Source organism: Protopterus annectens, chromosome 14.part0 (genome assembly GCF_019279795.1).
Source record: "Protopterus annectens isolate FY-2018-M chromosome 14.part0, PAN1.0, whole genome shotgun sequence".
NCBI classification, from domain to species: Eukaryota; Metazoa; Chordata; order Ceratodontiformes; family Protopteridae; genus Protopterus; species Protopterus annectens.
Genome location: NC_056748.1, coordinates 594,720,879 through 594,742,472, shown reverse-complemented (window position 1 = coordinate 594,742,472; position 21,594 = coordinate 594,720,879). Strand labels below are relative to the sequence as shown.

Here is a 21,594-nt window from a genome sequence, read left to right as displayed (position 1 = left end):
CCTTAATCATTATGACAACCTCCCCCCTAGTTAAATCATCTTAGTTTAAGATAGTGAGCTTGACCCAATAAAGCAGCATGACAACAGTTGGATATGTAATGAGAATTCTGAAAGTCTTTATGTGGAATGTTAAAGGACTAAATTCCCCTAAAACATTGCAGTGCATACTGCAGAAACTTTGAGGATATATAAATAGAATGTTTACAAGAAATGAAGTTAAAAAGACAACCTCTACTATATTGCAGAGTTGGTAAAGGGGTATGTGGTGATATTCGAACTTGAATTTGCTGAAGGTGTTCTCTTTTTACTTAGAGATGCATGTGGATGGACATAAATAGATGTTAAAGGATATTCTGGGAGTAGATAAACATTCACCAAAATTAGAGGGGGTATAACATACTGCTCTATGAATAAGATTTTATAGGCAAAAGATTGAAGATTTGCATCCCTTTGTCTTGTCACAACACAATATTCAAAAATGGGAGATCATAATCTTCCAATCATTCTCATGGAGACTTCAGTATTGTAATGGATCATGCACTTGACTTCTGCTGGGGGAAACAGACCGAGAAGGCGTTCACAAATTTTAAAAGAATGGCTATCAGAGTTTTTCCTAGTGGATATGTGGAGAGTATTATACAAGGATAAATGGGATTTAACTTACTTTACCCCCCCCCCCAAAAAAAAAAAGAACTGGAGTGGCGAGTGGCAAGTATAATTGATTATTTTTTCATAAGTCAGTACTGACTAAATGAAATGATTGGTCATCCAGTTCTAGTTCTACACCCATCTGATAACAGCAGTATAATCTTTGTTGAGAAGTTCCAGTCTTCTTCAAATTATAGACATTTGGAGACTGGACCCACTCATCTTGATGAGGTAGAAAAACAAAAATTAAGAAAATGGCTGCTGTAATTTTACAAAATCTCAAAAAGAATGTGTGAACCCTATTTGGACCTCATTGGATTGTTTTAAACTAAACTTGATGGATTTTTGCTAAACACCTTCCATTAAAGAATATAGGGGAAGTTGAAAAAAATTGAGACACAGAGGATTGACTGACCAAATTAGCACTGCAATTTGTGGAATTTTTTTGTCATCTCTCAGAGATAAAATGATGTACAGAACATCAAAAAAGGGAAATAAGTCTCAAATACAACATCTGAACTACAAACATAGGAAAGGTTAAAATTACTGTACTGGGCAAAATTAATAAAATCCTCTAAATGTTTGGCACATAGGTTGAAAGAGTGTAACATTGCCCACTATCTCAGCCTCATTTCCACCCAATGGGGACCTGATCTACATGGCCAAGATATCAAGGTCATGAAGGAAATATTTCAAGCACTGTGGCAACAGCAGGAGGTATTCCAGAAACAATTATGCATTAATTTTATTAGTATACAGTGTCCCAAAATCTCAATATCAGACATGAACATGTTGGAAAAGCCAACAACAACAGTGTAAATAAATCAGGTACTTATGGGTTTAAAATCTGGAAGAGCCCCTGAAAATGATGAGACCTCCCCCCAGAGTTTTATAAAGCAATGAGAAGTGTCATAGCATTGATATTACTTGCTCTTTTCTGTGACAGCTTAGTGAAGCAGGATCACTCACCACTCTAGACTTTCTGTAACATTCGGAACTTTCCAGTGGAACGTAAGGATACTTTACTTTCGCAAATCTTCAACCCCGTATATCTAATGACAGTGAAATCCAAAATTCTGGCAAGGAGACTAGAGTTATGCATTAAGGAGCTGGTGGGACAGAATCAGCAGGACTTCATTCTTAAAAAAAAGTATCCCAGGACTGCTAAGATTGTACAGTGCGCAGAGATGTAGTTAACTCTTACACCTAGGAAAGCCTTGTTTATAGAATTTAATAAGGCACTGGACTCCTCATTTTAAGAATTTCTACATACTCTTGGCCTAGTGGATAATTTTGTCAAGTTGTATAAACTTTTATATGCACATCCCATAGCCAATGTAATAATGAATAGATGTAATTCAAAACGTTTTGCAGTGCATATAGTTACGAGGCAAGGCTGACGTTCTTCCTCTTTTGTATTAGCAGTCAGAACACTTAGTTTCTACTTGAACCAATATTCTGCTCACTGGGGTTGACCCTTTTTTAAAGGCAGCTGGATACTTGGTATACAGACAACTGCATCTTATGGTTGAATGATCCACAAATTCACACTGAGAACATTTTAAGAGTGTTTTAATTGTTTAGATATCAAGGCTAACTGAAAACTGAGGGAAAAAACAGTGAAGGCACAAACACAGCTCTCAGGCAAACATTTTAATGAAAATAAACGCTTTCACGTCTTATCATGGATGCTTCATCAGATTCAGAATAAAAACATAATAAAACTGAGTCTTAAATACTACATTTTAAACTCTCCAATCACAGAAAGACATCAATTAAGATAAATGATTAATAAAAAATGAATATGTTAAAACTATTTGTTCAAAGCTCTATCAATTAAAAAGGGCTTAATAGACAGTCATTCAGCCCATAACTTTTATCTGACTATAAATGTAAAATCCACTTTGTTTCAACTTTTTCTGTAGTATTTTTAATATTGCCCAACCTAACACTTCTATATACTAATTCTAAAACCAAAAATCTAAATTTATGTGATGTACCTACAATCAAAATGTGCTTAGCTAAGCTATTTGTTTCATCTTCCTTATTAATAGCATAAACATGCTCTCTAATTCTCTCCCTTAAAGTTATGTTGGTTTTGCCAACATAATATGAAGGGCATGTAATACAATATGCTAAATACACTAAATTTCTGCAACTGCAATCAGCGTAATGGTTAAGCACATATTCCTTACGAGTGTAGGATGTTCAAAGGTCTTTCTGTATCCATGTTTGCTTGTTTATTCTAACTGTAAACTGGTAGAATGTTCAATTGCCTTTGAATGAAATGTCTGCTATTAAAAGATGCTTTTCAATCACAGGGTTTGAGATTTGGAATCTTGTGCAAAAATATTTGGTTGCAATAGTCCCATGCAACATAGTATGTTATCCATGATAACCTAACCCCTCTGTTTTTGTATCTAGCAATGTGCAATCCACAGTACATAACATTTTTGCAGATCAGTTGTGAATGCAGGGTTATTTACGAGCTTCATGTGGGATAATAAATATAGGTTTATAGGTATGTACTAGACTAATGACCCTGGAACATTTACAAGCCTAGCCCATAGAAGTGCCCTGGCATTGTGCTGCCCAACATTTGTTCCCAGTGCCTCTATCAAGCAGACCCATTGGAGTGATCCCCGGGGTGAACTTTCTATTTCCTATCCACTCATGAAGATCTCTCTTGAAGAGGGCCAGTGAGGTGCTCTGCTTGACATGTACGGGAAGTCTATTCCAGAGCATGGACAGTCTCTGGGTTATGAACCTGTCCCTCCAGCATGTTCTGTTGATTGTGGTAATGAGTTTGAGGACTCTGGAGTGTGTGGTGTGGAGGGATTGGGATTTCTTTAGATGCAGCATTTCTAACAGAGCTGGGTCAGACATGGCTTTGCAAGTTAAGCAGAGACCGCACCTCTTAGTAGATGATATGAAACAGAGAATAGCTGGAGTTTATTTATTTATTGCATTTGTTTACCAGGAAGGTCCACTGGGCTAAAAAGTGCCCATTTTCAGTGGAGGCTCTGGGAGAAAATCTCCACATATATACAATACATACATTTTGAAATATACAATGTACAAATTTTGATAAAAACACATAGTATGTATAACAATAGAAACAGTAAAAGTTTTTTGACAAATGAAAAGGTAAGGTTTTTGAGTCTGTCCATGTAGGACATGTATTTAAGGCCTATGATCCTCTTCATGAGGTACTTTTGTGGCCTCTCCAACTGTTGCAGGTGTCTAGTGAGGTACATGCCAAATGAGGGATTATACTCAATGATTGGTCTAATGAGGGAAGAGTAGAGAGAAATGATGACCTCTTTCTGCCTGGATGCAAAAGCCTCGGTAATGAGATGTGCCACATAGAAGGATTTTCAAACCACAGTAGCAATATGGTGGTTGAAGGAGAGGTTGCTGTCAAGCTGTATCCCCAGATCTCTTCAGTGTTCAGTGGGCTCCCATTGATGTGGTAATTAGTGGGAACTGAGTTTTTCCCAAAGCAGATGACTCATTTTTGGCATTAAGCTGAAGGCCATGGTTTTGACACCAGTCATTGGTCTCAGTGAGGCCTTTCTGTAGGATGTCTGCATCACTTTGGGAGTTAATAATGGCTCCCAGCTTGCAGTCATCTATGTACTTGGTCAGCCAGAGTCCGTCCGTATTGGCTTGGACTTCTGAGAAGAAGTAGATGCCAAACAGGAGACAACCCAGGACCAATTCTTGGGGGACTCCACTCGTGACTGTTCAGCAGTCTAATTTGGAGTCTGCTACTTTCACACTGTGGGTTCTATCTGTGAACCAGTTTACAACCCACCTAATGATATAGAAGTTGATTCCTAGTTTGGTGAGTTTATCAATAATTCCTGAGTGAGGAATGGTATCAAAGGCCTTGGCCAGATTGAGGGAGGCTGTATGAACTGCCTTACCTTCATCCACAGCTCTGGTGACTGACTCAAAGAAATTAACCAGGTTTGAGCAGGCATGATCTACCTTTCACAAAACTAAATTGCATGGGATCTAGAGTTTGGAGATTCCCTATATCCTTGTTAATTAGGTCCATGATGATGCACTCCATAGCCTTACATATCAGATTTGTCAAGCTAATGGGGTAATAATTTCCAGGGTCTGTAGTCGCTTCTCCTTATGGAAAGTGATGACTGTAGCAGTGCGCCATTTGGTAGGGACAAAGCCTGAAGTGAGGCTGTGAGTGAACAGGGCACACAGATGTGGTGCCAGTCCACTTTGTAATTCATGTAGAAGACAGCCAGGGATATTGTCAGTCCCATGGAAGCTGTATTATTGGCCTTGGACAATGCAGCTTTAACCTGTGCTACAGTAATGCTGGGTGCCTGGCATTCATCCGGTATTGAGATTGGTCCTTTAGGGGAGGAGAGAGGGATAAAGTTGGCACAGAATCTGTCAGCCAGTATGTTGGCAATATCTGTTGGCTTGGTATAGAAGGTACCATTGTGCAGCAACTCCGAGCAAATCTGGGTGTTGTCCTGGAGATTCTTGATATAACTGTAAAAGGCTTTGTGGTTGTTTTTAGTGTCTCTTGCAATTCTATCTAGCTATCCAAGTATAGCTGGGAAAAATATAATGGCAGTAAAAAGATACTGTTTTACACCTACTAGATTTGCAGTGACAGCTGACATTGGGCATTTTATCCAAGCTGGAGCATTCCTCTAGACCATTTTGGGGAACACTGGCATTCCTGGTTATGAATAGACTGTTAACAGTATTCTCCCTCTAAAGAAAGCTGGATAGTTTGGGATCCTGGAGGGTTTTATAGTGGGATCATGAAACTAATAGTCTGGAGAAACTGCTGTACTATACACTTTTGGGATAGAACAGGGGAACATGACAGAATTATGATAATTTATTTATTTATTTTTTTTGAGAAAACCGGATAAGAGGTGAGCTACCTGAGAATAAAACTACCCAGAAGAATACAAGTAAATCTCCAATGTCTTTCTTCAAATGTTAGGATAACTGTGGTACAAAGAAAATATCTTGGTTGCAATAATTAAAATTAGTGAATCTACGATGAAATCTTTAGGATAAGACAGGTAGCCTAGGGGAGTTTATTAGAAAGCAATTGAATTGGACATTATTGAATAGTCGAGTGGTTACAAGTGTTTTTAATGGAGTGTAAGTGAACTTCAAATTAACACTGTTCAGTGCTTACACAATTAAAAAAAAAAAATTGCTGGCAGTTTACATTAATGCAAGCCCATATACACTCATTGGTCCATGGATTATGTTGGTGACGTGGCATGCACAGTGTAAATTACCTTGATATGGTATGGATATGCCCTTGTGTAATCTCACTTTGGTATAAGATGTACAATGCTGCATCACTTGCATTGAGAACATTTAGCCCACCGCTAACCAATGAACTATTCTGGATGTTAGTCTGTATTCCAACAAGTGACAACACGGGAAGTAGACAGCAAATGGCTGTTACATGTTCAACTATTTCAGCAATAGTCTTTAAATCCTGGATGATACCCTACATTGACATTATCCAAGACCTAGACTAGTATATTAGTAGACTGTGCTGTGCTATGAAAGGCCAAACAACTTCTAAAGCATATGGTGAGTATCTGTCAAATTTTCTATATGCAAGAGGCAATATGACATGACCTTGTATATGTGCAATAGTTTCTTATAACTCTTTCTCTGTCTCTTTGTAGACAGTTTGTTGTTTCATTGTTGTTCATCTAGCTTACCCTAAAAAAGTGTAAGTTGTTTTGGAATTGTACATTTAGTGCACTTCATCTGAATCTTGTACTCCTGCCCTATAAGCAATGCTACAAACACAACTCACTGCTACACCATATATTCCAGCATTGTGCAGTGCCATTTGGTGTTTTTTTTTTTAAGCCTTGCATAGGCCTTCTGCTTCTCTGCTAGCAAGATTGATGTTGAACACCAAAGAGATCAGTTCTGAATGGGGGCAGGAATCTTTGATCATGCTGAAGCTGTCTTAAACGGATGAACCATGCTGCTTCACGATTACTTGTTCTAGAACAGTTGCCCATTCTATATCTAATACCCGCTTCCATTTCCCCATTTCAGAAGAGCAGATGCAAAACTTCACTGTTTTGATAAGTTTCAAAAATAACTGTCATGAATCTTTTTCCTCTGAATTATAGCTGAAGTAAAGGTACCCTAATTTATAGCTGGCCAGTTAAAGCATAACAAGCAACATTTCTGTAACCAGTGTCAGTTTCTGTATACAAAGTATAACTCTCTTATACTTCTTTACTGCATCAACAGACAAGTACAGACTCTGAACTCGTTGACCATACTACCATTACTTAGTTTCAGTAACCTTTGTCAGGTAGAAATTCTTCTCTCCTCCATGTTTTATGTTCTGTTGCTTGGATCCCTTTATCTGTATAAAGAAGCATACCTGTAGTTTTATCTGTACTTTCTTCTAGTTTTGACAGTGAAAAGATTATAAAGTATTCCAGTTTTTAGGTGTTACTGTTATAGTACTTAATGCCTGATTCACCTCAATAAAAACAAATAAGAAAAAAAAAAAGCTTTTCTTATTTCTAAGCTAGGTGCTTTGTACTGATAACTGACTTGGCCAGAGTTGCACAGCAAGCAAATAAAGATTTAAGGACTCAAAGCCAATACCAACAGATGTAGTTCCACTTGCAGCTTATAACTTTAACCATCTGTGTTAACTGCCAGATTGCTGGGGGAAGCAGAATGTGCATTTATGTATACTTGATGTTTCTGTTCTCTCTAACCTATTATGCATTAAAAGTTACAAGGTAAATCAGTGTTGCAATGCATTCTACTGTATCTTCTGAAACAAAAATAGTTTTTACACTCAGATATTAAACTTCTCTCATGCCTAATATCCAATACAGCTTCATTAATGTTGTTTTATTTGTATTAAAAACTGCAATATATTATAAATGGCAAAAACAAATAAAGGGGAATACAAAGTGCCATTTTATTGACAACTTTACAGCAAGAATCAGTATTGACTTAATGATTGTTAAAGTGAACCAATCTGATTCTTCATGATTGCTATCTACATGTTAGCCAACATGTACCTTCATGATCAGATGATCATCCTCCATCTATTTTCTACACTGCTTATACTGGAGATTTTCCCACCTACAGTTAGATTCTCTGTCTCATCCTTTTTAAATCTCAGATGTTGATTAGTGAATTAAGAGATATAATTCTTCCAAAATGTCCTTGGTCTTAAAGCTACCTGCAAGTGGAGCCTTCTTTGTAAACCTCCTGAGACACATACTCAAGGTGACTTTTCATAGGGTTTGCATATGACTTCAAATGACCACTCTCAACATGAAAGATCAGAGGCTATAATTCAAAAGCTCCTAGACTGCTGAGCATAAGACTGCTTCTACCCTGTAAAGAGAGATCATTTTCTCATATTTTATCTGATATCTCTTTTTTCTGTTACTACTGGGTAATCTTATGTGATGACATGAATATGGACTGAAAGGTAATAAAGTAAGCTTTAGAGAGCAACTCTGCCCACACTTTACCATCACAGTCAATATAACATCTGTAGTACTAATGCCACTATATACATTTGTTGAGTCACATAGAAGGGCATGAAAGCATACTCCATGGCACAAGAAATGTAGCCCTGACCACATCTCTGACAAGTCTGTTTCAACTAGCAAGTCCAGGCAGTAGAGCAGCTGTTGTGGGAAATGAAAGTGAGTTTGCAAAGGTAGCATGCATTACCTTAAGGAGGAGATATTTGTCAGCCGTGATTATACTTATGGTTCATGGAGAAGGATGGGGAGTGCTAATGATCCTCAAGAAAAACAGAATGGCTGGGTATTGGTGCATGCGAGGAAGACCATATACATGCAACAACTAAAAATGCCAGATGAGTAGCACAGATGCTACTTTGATATAGCATCTATTAGTTTGCTATGGGAGGAAGAAATTAGGGCTTGAAAATCCTACTCCTGCATAGATGGTGGCCTCTCTGCTGAAGACTTAGCCCGCTGGCAGTGTATAGGTAGGAACACCTTAAAGAATTTATCTGTAGGACGCAAAGTACTGTGACAGCTCTCAATCGGAAGTGGAAGACCTGCAATTTCAAGTCTATCAACTACAACAAGTGGCGTGTCATTGGTAAATAATTCAAGTTTTGTAACTCATTGTAATATCAATAAATTATTTTTCATGCGGGATATAACTCCACTGTACCATAATGATACATGTGGTTGTCTTTCAACACCCCATACTACTACTATATATATTTAAAAATTCTGAACTTTCTGTACATCAGATTCGAGATATGAAATACTATAAGCTTGGAGCTTATATCCATTCTTTTCCTGTCCTTTTGGTCTTGTTGTTCTGTGAATAGCAAACTAGTTGTTATACACAGAATTTTGACAGGAACAGTGCTACGTTTGGCAGGATGGGGAATAAATATTTATTAATAAGGTACAGTCATGTCATGAGCTGATATTGTCGAATGAGTTGTAAGGTACACATTGTAATCTATGAATTCGTCACTGACACAAAACAGTATAGTTCTTATTTTGTTAGTTTGGTATAGAGCACAAATTATTACTCAAGGTAGTGTTAAAAAATTATAGTGCTGCTTCTAACCATATTTAGATTTTAAGGTATACAGTGCAAGTTATTAGCCAAAGCAGTACTGCAGAATAAGAATTTTTGAAGGAATAATTAGCTAGGATGGTCATATAACGTGATTTCGTTGTTCTGACTGTTTTAATTCTCAGTTCTTACAGGTCCATGCCACAACACAAGACAATGCAGTTGTTTTAACCGCAGTAATATTACTGCAATATGTAGTATTATGTTAGTACTGATCGCAAAATATTCCTTTGTAGTTTTCTGTTTGGAATAACAAAAATTAGTTGTCTTGCTCTGATTGGTATACAATCACAAATGATAAAATGAGTTCTTAAAATGTACAAATTGAGTATAGAGATAATTTTGACAAATGCATTTTATATTATTAAAAATGCACTTTTGTTGAGCTATAAAATTCCTTGAAGTGTATAGCAGGATAAAATGATTTTATAGAAAGGGTACATACTTATTTCTTTTTATTTTGGCACGCTGCTCTTCATCTGTATCCTCTTGACTTGAAATATCAGATTTATTTGCTAAAAGAAAAAAAAAATGTCAGATCACAAAATAGCTACTGAATCTCATACAAAAGAAACATGCTATTTAGAATTAAATGTTTATTTTACTGATCAATTTAAATGGTTTTACTGTCATCACTCCAAAATATCAAGCACTCAGGCAAGAAAGATAAGAACTATGAAAAGAGGGTTAACTTTTATTTTATGATTTTAATTTATTTTTACTGAACTTTAAAATACAAAAAAAAACCAACCCTCTTTTTTCATTCTTTCAAATAAATTAAAGCAGACAACCACACAAAAAATGCCTTAAAAAGATGTAATAATCAGATTTTGGAAATATATTTTCCTGAAGTTCAAATAAATAACAATAATATCTGCACAGTGCAAGTCTAAAAGGTACCCCTTCCCTCTTGCATCATATCAATTTACAGTCTTATAACACAGTCTCTAAAAATCCTAATACACACTGATAGTTGAATGAATGGATAGTGAATGTCACTTTGACCTTTATGAAAATTTACTTTCTATTCCAAAGCAAGCTCCTAGTGCTCCCAATCTAGATTATGGATGCACTCCCTCACCCTCTAAGATTATCAGCATTGAGAGAAAAGGCAAACGCTTTGTATTAAAACAGACATTTATTTTCTTGTCCTCAAAGTCAGTAAAGAATTGAAACATGCCTGAATATCTATTATCTGAACAATCTGTATTAAAAGAAGCAAAGATTCCATTACTGTATTAATATTTGACAAATTAAAGCATCTGAAATAGTCACTGAATTTTGTTTTTATAGAATAACTACATTTGCTTTCTGGCTTGGAAATATGTACAGACTGTGAAAGATATAGAAGTAAAATGGCACAGATAAAATGTTAAATTTAATCAAAGTTGTAAGCAACTACTTTTAAGCACAACCAAGTTTTTCAATGCAATTTAGCATAGTTTGTCATACAACATAGTGAGTGTGGTGGAATGATTTTGTTGATTATATGGAATTATGTCAATATTTAAAACTGTTATGGAATTTTGATAAAAAGGGAAATAGGCATACGAATATGTGTTTAATTGAGGCCATATATCATAATGTATTGAAGACTACATTTACACAAAAACAGTCCACTGTTTTTTATACTACATCTCCGACATTAAGCAGTTTGTCCTACATAATTAACAGAGTACTATAAAACTGAAAGGCAATGCTTCTCTTCTGAAATGTTCTGCTCAATATAACACACACAACCACAAACAATGGATAAAACATAAGCAATGTTTGTAAAGGTGGCCTATTTACATCAGTCGGGAAATGGGGAAAAAACACAATCTTAAAGCAAGTCAAAACTGTATGACAAATCAATGAATTTTCTTCATAGTGTCAGTCAAATTTTTATTGGCAGTTAAACTGAGTACTTGTGTACTGTCATAGTAAAATTGTGTATTGTTTCCCCTCTAAATTAAAAGTTTCTCTACCAGACATCCAAGATTGAAAGCACTTAAATAGTTGAGCAGCGGATAGACAAAATCATACTTCAATACGATCTTCAGGTTTACTTAAAAGTACAGTATAATGTATATTTTGAATTATTATTGGAAGATTATTTCTCCGGTTCGATTCTCGGCTGGGGTGCCTTCTGTGCGGAGTCTGCATGTCCTCCCTGTGGTCGTGTGGGTTTCCTCCCACATCCCAAAGACATGCTGTAGGTAGACTGGACACTCTAAATTGGCCCTAGGTGTGAGTGTGTGCGTGTGTGTGCCCTCTGTGGAAGGTTGGGCGCCAGGCTGGCAACTCAACACCTTAAAACTCTACTACCAATCATGAGTGGACAGGTGATTCGCTGTGGTGACCCCTAACCAGGAAAAGCCGAAAGAAGAAGATTGGAAGATTATTTTTTTATATGAAATAACACAAGGGATAGGCACAGTGATGGGTAGTATTTAAGAGCAAGTAAGCCCCTTGATTGTGTCATGTTCCAAAGGACTGCACCTGAACTGAACAATTATGGATTGCTTTTGTATGCTTTTACTGTCTGTATATAAATGTCTTCATCTCCAAAAACAGTTAAACTTTTTTCATAGACTTTTCAGGTAACTAGAAAAAAATCTATAAAAAATGCTTAGAATTAATGTGGCAGTTGCACTTTGAATCTTAAAATACTTCACTATGCATATGAAAAAATATATATATATATATATATATATATATATATATATATATATATATATATATATTTTTTAAGCAGAAACTATTATTATCGGGTCTGAAGTCACAATAACTTAAATAATTTTTATAGATAGCATTGTTCCCTTTATGCTGCATTTTTGTTTTCAGCTGATTTGTTTGAAGGTATTGCACTCTATTAATGTCACAATGCTGTTTTGACCAGCATTTGATTTTAATTTTAAATTCGAGTACTTGTCTGCTCTTGAGTTGTATTCTCTTCAGTTTGAATATTGATTTGGCTTTTATTTTATAACCCAGTAGTACTTGTAGAACACAACCCTAAACGTTAGCTGCCAGACAGAACAGATAAAATATGTATTTTGCGCTTTAACATATACAATTACAGAAAATCTAAAAAAAAAAAAGTTTTTGCTTTTCATTTCATAAGAATACATTAAAGAACAGATTAAGATTTTTATCAGATTTGTCAACCTGAAAAATACAATATGCACTTATTTGTTGGGATCCAAATGGCAAAACATAAAGCATCAAAAATACTGTTTAAAACTACTGGTGGTACCTAACAGTAAGGGGCCATGAGTAGGATTATGAAAAACGTTGCCACATTGTAGTGAGTGAATTTGCACAGCAAGCAACCATATACATGGTGTGGGCAATTCAGAGAGATGCTTACTGCTAGTGGGGAATACCAAGCAGCAGAGTTAGCTGTGGCATATGCTGATAACTATATATAATGACACTATAATGAACAACATTATTAAATGACTGTGTATGCAAATGAGGCAAACTGAGATGGCAGGGTGATTCAGAAATAAATTCCATTCTATGGAGCTCTGCCCACTATGTAGATGAGCACTACTGAGTCTCCAAGTTCATTCTAAGAGAATTGTAAAAAAAAAAAAAAAAATAGGGATTCCTGCAGCATTAGTAAATGTGCATATGAGACAAGCTCTTATTGCTGCTATAAGCCACAGCAGTGCAAATTTACACGTTAGGAGGTGGCATGTCATCCAGCTATGCCTTACGTTTCTTTGACTCCATGACAATGAGATTAAGATTAGTGTTTTGTCAATGGGGAGCCAAAGTAAGACATTCTGGACTTATCCGCCTCATCTGCATCCCCAGTGGGAGTCAGTGAACTCCTGTTTCAATGGATTTCTAAGTATGTGTGATATCATGTATACTGGTTACACGGCACCTTACACTGAGCTACTGGGGAGACAGTGCTTGTATATGAGGCATCTAAAGCATACCACTATTTATTTGAAGCCATGGCTTAGCATGTGAGGGAGCATATGCATTTTCCATGCAATACAGAGGAAAGGGAAAATGCCAAACTGGCCTGAGGTACAGGTTGCCATGCACTGTACCCAAATGGAAATAAAGGCCCACCTGGTGAAATGGGAAAGGGTAAGTAATGAATTAATACAGCCTTTGTGGTTCAGATACCAAGTGGTCTGTAATGCAGAGAGTGTTGTCTACTGTGTATATCACTACTCCCACATACGGCATGCCTATGACCTGCACCAATGTTTTCCAAGAGGTGACTTACCCCAAGGGCATCTTTTTGGGGATGTCAAATATGCTCCAGAATCCTGGCTAATGACTCAACAAAATTCACAAAATGAAGTAAACGACTGGTACAGATATAAAACAAAAAGACTTTAAAAGAAAGACCAGCACACTGATGAAAACAGTTTACTCTTGTAGCACATTCACTATCACAACGACCTTCCTCAGAACTGATATACCAACTGATACTGCTTCAGTAACATCCCTTTCCTGGCTGTAGACACATCCAAAAGAGATGTAGCTGTGAAAATGCTAATACTGCACGAACATAAAATAAATTATCTGTGGCCATGATGGCCACATTCTGTGCAGGTAGCAGCATAACAGCTTTGTGGGCAACACCTCACACAGCAAGAGAGCATGACAGGGCATGGCATGTTCCAGTAAACAGTTATTTGGTAAAATAAAAAATGTACTAGCATGTGATTGTCAAATCAATCCCATATGTAGCACGTGCACTACTCTAGGTCATCTTACATACCCTGCATCAGCATTAGTAACTTTCCATGGTTGTGATAGTACCAGCATACGTCTCTGTGCTGGATGTGGCCATTTAAACACCAACTTCAATGGGAGGGTGGTAACAGTCTCCATTGAGCAATATTACCTACCTGCCACTTCATACCCCCACTCAAAAGGGGTAGGTAAGATCCTGATACATGGCTGTCATTGGTTACCATGCTTCCCTGACTGTTAGTTTCCCCAGAAACCTGCCATCCCTGAATGGTGCATGCTTCCTTGCTATCTACTGACACAGAGGATGTGTTCATGGACTTTCTAGAGAATGCAGTGGTCACATTCCATGTGTCTAACAAACCCACACCATAGTCCTTGACTTTGCCATCTTATCCCCACCACCATCAGAAGTTGCAAATCCTCTAGCATCAGATGGTAGTAGTTTTACATTGCTGGTGCTGGACAGAGAATCATCCACTGGATGCAACAAATCACAATATTCTCTGTAAGGATGACTCCAGAACCTGAAGTATATATGAAAGTCAGTTGTAAGAATAGAAGTATTTGAAAACAAAGCATTGAAACTGCATACCTCATGCAGATGGTTGTGCAGGTGGAATCCTTGCTATTTCTGCATAACGCAAATCAGACTGCTTATATAGCAGTGGAGGTTAGATAGCCTCCGAATGGGAAAGTACAGTTGTGTACACTTACTATAAATGTAGATGTTTGAGTGTATTCACTGTTGCAGTGAGGGCTATCTGCAAGCAGATAACCCAAATGTAATGACTGCAACAGTGAAACACGAAGAACATCAGAAATCTTTGAAACACTATAGCTGTCTGTGTAAAGAATACCTTACACAAAGGAGACATCTGTGGAATGTGCATTATGTCCACCACATTTTGGGCTGTATACTCTCTCAAATGCATTTCAGCCCACAGTGTAACTGTAAACCCTGGGAGGTAGTATTATATTTCTGATATCGCTTCCAGTACCTCATTTCTATTTTTTACCCACTCTCAGCATATTATTGAAAGGCCTGGCAAAGTAAACTATAGACACTTTTAAGTGCTTATTTTTCTTTGAGATTCTTAGTATGTTGGAATTGCCTGCCAAAAGATTGACTGCATCAGCACTGGAGAAATAATGGGTGTGTGATGATCATAGAACCTTAAGCTCCTGTGTGAGGTTCATTATATACTCTTGCAGTGGCAATATATACATCCTTTTTTAGGAAGATCAGAAAGGAATTCTATACAATTATGTTCATAATTAAAGACATATTTTCAAAACATGAAAATAAGAAATAGACTTATTTGAAAAAATATTTACTGGATGATAAAGCAAGCTTATCATTTAAAAAAAACTGTTTAAATCAGACATATTTCAGCCACAAAGAGAAAAGCTTTAGCCAATCAGAAGAGTTAAAGAAACGAGCTAAACACTGAAATAATGGAACTTGAAGACCGGCAACTTGAAAGTAGCTTGAAAACAGACAAAAATGTATGAATAAATTAAACAGAGTAATGAAAACAGATGACCTGGAGAATATTGAGGTAGACAGCAAGTCTTGCATTTGGAATATCTGAAAAAGATGATGAACATTTGCCATGCCAAATAAAAAAATTATTATGGATGTTACATTTGCCCAATGATGTTTCATAGCAGAATTCAAAATATTCACAGAGTAGGGTAAATTTATAATGAAGAAAACACCCAGATAAGTTATAATACTGCATCATTCTTTCCAAGTTGTAGAATGATTAGTAAGTATAAACAGGAGATATAGATGTAAAAATCTTGCAATCTAAAGGTTTGGCTTTTGAAAAAAAATTTCATGCACGGTATTTAGGACTGAATTATATAACTTCAGAATATTAACCCTGTTTTATCCTGTTTTAACTGGAATTCAGTTTAGAGATTTTCTTCAACCACAGCACAAAATGATTAAAATTTTACAAGAAATTACTTTCAAAGTACTAATTTCACAGAAATGAAAAAGAAAAGATATGGGAAATTAAATTTGATAGATGGAGTGGGAAGAAAAGAAGGGATTAAGAAAACAGATTCTGCCAAGAGTCACATTGGTCTGAAAAGTATAAAGCAGGACTAAATAAAAAAACAAAACTCATAAAGGCAAACAATGTCCCTCTGCTGAACAACCTAAAGAATTAAAAATAACTCCACAAAGCACAGGTCTTTAGTTGGAAAATTGCCAAATTTATGAAAATATGTAGAGATGTTGTGGTAAAGATATGGCTTCAGAAAACAAAAACAAAAAAAAAAAATTAACACCAGTACAAATTAAAAAAAACTAAAGGTTATCATTATTTTCTGAGAGGGCATGAGAGTTTTGGAAGAAAATGTTTGACAGCTGATAGCTTGACAAAAATGGGTGATACTTAAGAGAAGGTGTACTGGTTAGTGTTGTGGCCACACAGCAAGAGGTTCTCCAGTGAGATTCTCAGCCCAGATACCTTCTGTGCGGAGTCTGCATGCCCTCCCTGCAGTCATCTGGGTCTCTTTTGGGTGCTCCAGTTTCCTTCCACATTCCAAAGACATGCATCTGAAGGGTTTTCCCTGGGCCTCTGCTGAAAATGGGATATGTCCCTCATTCCCTGTAAGCAAATGTTAAAATAAAATAGAGAAAAGAAAGTGTTGTGAAACAGAAAAGGAATATAAATACTCTTGATGAATGTGGAATATTGTATTTCTATACAATAGTAAGAAGTTTTCATTTCATAAATGATTGCAGTATTAGTTACATCTTATGAATGTCACTGCTGAAAATGATACTGTAAAGTAAATGTTTTTTAGCCGAATTATAAATCTGTACTTGAATCTGTTTGCTGGTTTATTAAAGCTACAATTATCTTCACAAAATTATTACAATTCTAAGTCACTCATTATGTAAAGATAGTGTCTGAGGAGATAAACCAGTAGCATAACACAAAGAGAGAGAGCCCCAAATATGGTTCAAGCAACCCAGATTTGATCAGTGGCATGAACGTCTGAGGTGCTAGCAGGTTGGGATAGATGTGCCTATCCAAATGGGCTGCCAGGAAGGGATGGGTGTGCTCATCCTGAGGTGCTGCCAGTGAGGGTAGGTGTGCCTATTCTCTGTGGGAGGGCATTTATCTAGGCACTTCCTAAAGGGAGGTATGATCCATAGTCTGGAGTAACCTTTGGACATGAACAAATGCAGAGAAAAAGTGTGGGGGGAAAACAAGCATTGGTTATTAAATAAAAAATCTCCCAAGCAGAAGCAATTGCTTGCTTGACAGCAGGATATCCTTAAAATCTAAACCAGTCCCAGCAATGATTTGGAGAATGTCTGGGGGGTTGAAAGGAGAAGATGGCTAACCTAGCACTGGATGGGGGCACTGGAATGGCACAAAAATATGATGCAAATGGGGGTTGTGGGAGACTTAAGATCATTTAAACCAAATATCCTGGAAACTTGTGCTGGTTGAAGCTGTATAAAACTGAAAGTAAAAGTTAGACGCATGCAATGATGGCTTTGCATCTTCTCAAGTCAGTGAGAAGATTATAAACATGCATAATTTACTTTAAATAATTTCATTTTAATTATGTTTTAGTGGTGGTTAAGAATTGTATTGGTCATAGTGTCAAACTCATAGTTTTATTCTTAGTGTCATGCAGGGTTTAATTAGGTTTCATTATACAGTGCTCTATAAACAGAAGTCTTTAAAAATAGGCACACATTTATTATTTATCAAGTTAATATTTCACCATCTTGGCAAATGTTTTTTCTGGTATATATCATTAAAACTTTGTTGTCTATTATTTGTTACTTTTGCCAAATGCTTAAACACTACTGTTGGTACAGTTTACTGTTGTTATGGAGCATATAGAGAACTGTGCAGCAGCTTTATAAAACTTAAAATATATAAATGTCCACTACATGTTTCGCTAATAGAGATGGACATCCTTTTGGAAATGTAAGCCAGTTCAAAAGAAGTCAACATCGATTGCAAGAGGCATTTCAGAAATAATCCACCTGAGTAGAATGATAAAGAAGGGAAGCAGACTGTTAGACTGGGTTCAAGCATGGAAGACAGCTCTTCTGCAAGTTCTTTGAAGCATAGATGTCACAATAGATGCTAGGAGAGTCTTTCCCCATAAAGGGAATAGTTATCCATTACAGGTAAAAAAACAACAACAAAAAATTAACTGTAGTTTAGGAATGGTTTTATTTATTTATTTACTGGGGTAGTATGAATAGGGCCTTTGAAGTGATGGTTCTTTGCTTCTGTTTCATTTGTGCCATGATTTGCTTGGTTGAATTTTCCTTAGGCTTGAACTGATACCATATTCAGGGCAGTTAGTTTAACTGTTTATACAGTACAGGCATGTGACCATTTAATTAGAAACAGTCCCCTGATTATAGGTAAAGCTAATATAAACACTCATTTTAAAGTCTGCCCAAGTCAGTAAGAAAAGGTATTACTGGTTGTGACTTTAAAGTGATAAAGACCTCCTATTGAGATATGAGCTCTGGAAACTTATCATTGTTTAAAATATTTTAATGTTTTTTCTCAGGTTTGTTTGAATATTATCAAATCTAAAATGTCAAATAGTGTTTTGCATCATATACTGCTTTCTTCATAAATTCAAAGCTGCTAAGAATGAACGCTAGAGATATTCTTCCAGTGGAGTTCCTGAGTATTAAAAATAAGATGTTATACAGTAGCTAATCTGGTATACACATTTTTCAGAAGAAAGATGTATTTTCAAAGTATTGCTCTTTGTATAGTAGTGAACACATTCTGTGAGCTCTTAGAGAAGTGTTATTAGTGGAATTTCCTAAAATGGACTTTTGGATATGGAAAGGTGTTCAGTCCTTGCACTGCTCTTTCTGTTCCATGGACATATGAGACCGGCTTTTTGAAATGCTCGCTGTTTTTTCTTTGGGTTTTCTGCTCAATTTAACAGCATATTTAAATTCTTTCTTTCAATATTTAAAATGTAGACTTTGCAGATGATATGGACGGTAGCAAACTGTGACTGTTCTGAATGTCTTTACATGATTTTTGACCATACATGTTATTTGAATGGGCAAAATACAGAATAAAAGCTACTTCATAGCCAATATTGCCAGTTCCAAGAAGAAGAAAGGGAGAAATATGGGATGTTTTTGAGTACCTCTTAAAAAATTTAACAAAGGGCGAGTTGAAGATTTATCATATTTTATTTCCACATGCAGTTTAAACAAATTGAATGTTTAACAGTTAGTTTTAGCTGGCCTTCAATATTTCAGTTAGATTATATTACTCTGTCTTCCAGAAAGTGGTATGGATTTCTAACATGGTCTACCTATGTATGAGAATAATGAATGCTTGACTATGTCCATGCCAGTTGGCAAAGTTCGTCATGGCAAAACAAGTACGTGGTGAAAGAGGGAGGCCAAGGAGATCCGAAGGTGAAGGCACTCACTCCTCGGGCACTAGTCGATTGTAATACATGATTCACTGGAGAAAGGTATTTCTCACTTTTAACTGAAATACATTAATTGGTCTCAAGTTCCATTTCTTATGTAAGGGAATATTGAAATGTAATAATTATAGTTTCTATGAAGTGAAAGGTAGAATACATTTATGCTACATTTCAAATGATTGAACTACAGCAGAAAATCTATATTTAGCAAGAGGAGCTGGTAGAATATATGATCCTGGTGGTCTGGATTTGGGAAGAAGAGATACTGGTTCTATATGGCTCTATACACCTTGCAAGCATTCCTTGTTCTAGAGCCTAGACTAGTCTTGCCAATCCAGTGTTACATTCTAGATCTAGTTTGGATGGGGGGGTAAAAGTAAACAATGGTATGTTTTGTTTAAGGGAGATTGTGGGAGGCTTGGTACTGAGGAAAGAGATAGAGGGAAGACTAACCAAGCCATTTCAGGGCAGTAGACGATAGGAAAAACGTATTGTATCCTTTCAAGAACTTTAATTAAAAAAAAAGATGTTGAAATATGAGGTAATATCAAGAAGGCCAGAGGAGGCAGTTATGTCAAAGGGGGAGGAATGTGAGTGCCTATCTTATGAAAGCTCCTTTTAGACAAGAGTCGGTACTAAGACCAGCCATTCTGAAATGGGTAACTGTTTGTTTTATGAAAGCCAGGTTGTTTCTGTGGGCCAAATTTTGACAATTTTTAATTTGTATTGTGAGTGAGAACCAGTGTCCCCAAGATGAAGTGATAAAATGATACCAGAAAACTTTAACATCATTATCGATAACAGATGTCACAGAATGTTTAGCAAGCCTGAATCTTATCAGGAAAAAAAATGTGAGATCCTATGAAAAAAGGAAGAAAAAGAGGGGTGGAAAGACTTTAATGTGTTGGGTGGGGGGTTACCCCAATGAGAGAAAACTGAACAAGAAAGTAAATCAGGTTTCTTGTAAGGGGAAAAGTTTGTTGGAGATAGAAACCTCACTACAGGTGAAAGATGTACATCAGAACAATCATTTATTTTGAAGATTTTTAAATTTCATGGTAAAGGGGCAGTGGAAGAATGACTGAAATAAAAAATAATGGCTGTGGAAAAGAGGGTTGTATGAAAATGGCACCAAGTACATGAAGAAAACTTGCAGCAGAATCCTACAGAAGGCATCTCACAATTATATATGTGATTAGTTGTTCATTGAACAGGAAACATTACAATTTGGGATGGTTTCTGGAAGAAGAGAGAATGGGAAGGAAGCTAGAGCTGGGAACAACTACTGGATAGATAATATACCTTAAAGTTGCCTGATATTTGAAAGAAAATCATTTATACTTAAAATAACAGTGCCACAACATTTTGAGTTACATTTGTAAGTCATGGTTTGTTTAGGTTGTTTCCCCTAACACGCCTTTCATCATACCCCTTGCATCTGCCATCACTTGCATTGAACATTGTGATATCTGTAGAACCAGTGCTGATTGTGAAATGAGTGAGACAGAATAGGTCATTCAAAATGGCAGGAATGGAGTTAGGACTGGACTGGAGAACAAGCAGGAAAAGAAACCAAACTTAGAGGAATACAGAAAGACTGTGACTTGATGGTGAATTGGTTTGGGCAAGTAAACAATCTTTCTGACAAGATGACCAATCCAACAATATAAAGCTGGTACTTCTGCACACATCAGCAACAAATTAAGTTCTAATGAATACATTTGTCTAGTAACACATAGCTGTATGTCATAAAAGCAGTGTTTTCTTGTTCTTCATTACAACTGAACCATGATTTTCTTCTGTATGTGCTGTAGACCATGCCATATGGCAATTAGAGTATTCACAGAAGCTTAGAAACACTGCAAGTTGAAGCAATATGCTATCACTGTTTGACTTCATTTTCTACAAAAAGAACAATAAATACCAAGAAAAAAGTGAAAATAAGGTGGTGACAGTATTAGTTAATGTTGAAAAAATACAAATTCTTATGTTTTTTAAGAAAATCTGCAGTTATGAAAAAATAGTGTGTGTATGCATGTGTGTGTGTCCTTGTTGAGTTATGTAAAAATATTTGCTGGAATTCTTAAATATTGAAAAGCACATATACGAGTCATCAACACTGAAAGGGGAAATTCCTAA

The 21,594-nt window shown here is 36.3% G+C and overlaps 1 protein-coding gene across 1 annotated transcript in view; it reads right to left on the bottom strand.

Annotated features, from left to right (window-relative positions):
* The window catches only part of TCERG1L (transcription elongation regulator 1 like), a 2,969,407-nt gene that overhangs the window by 756,306 nt on the left and 2,191,507 nt on the right, over positions 1-21,594 (bottom strand). The window contains exon 10 of the mRNA XM_044056336.1: positions 9,734-9,803. Within this exon, the coding sequence (XP_043912271.1) occupies positions 9,734-9,803 (70 nt within the window). The remainder of the gene's footprint in view (positions 1-9,733; positions 9,804-21,594) is intronic.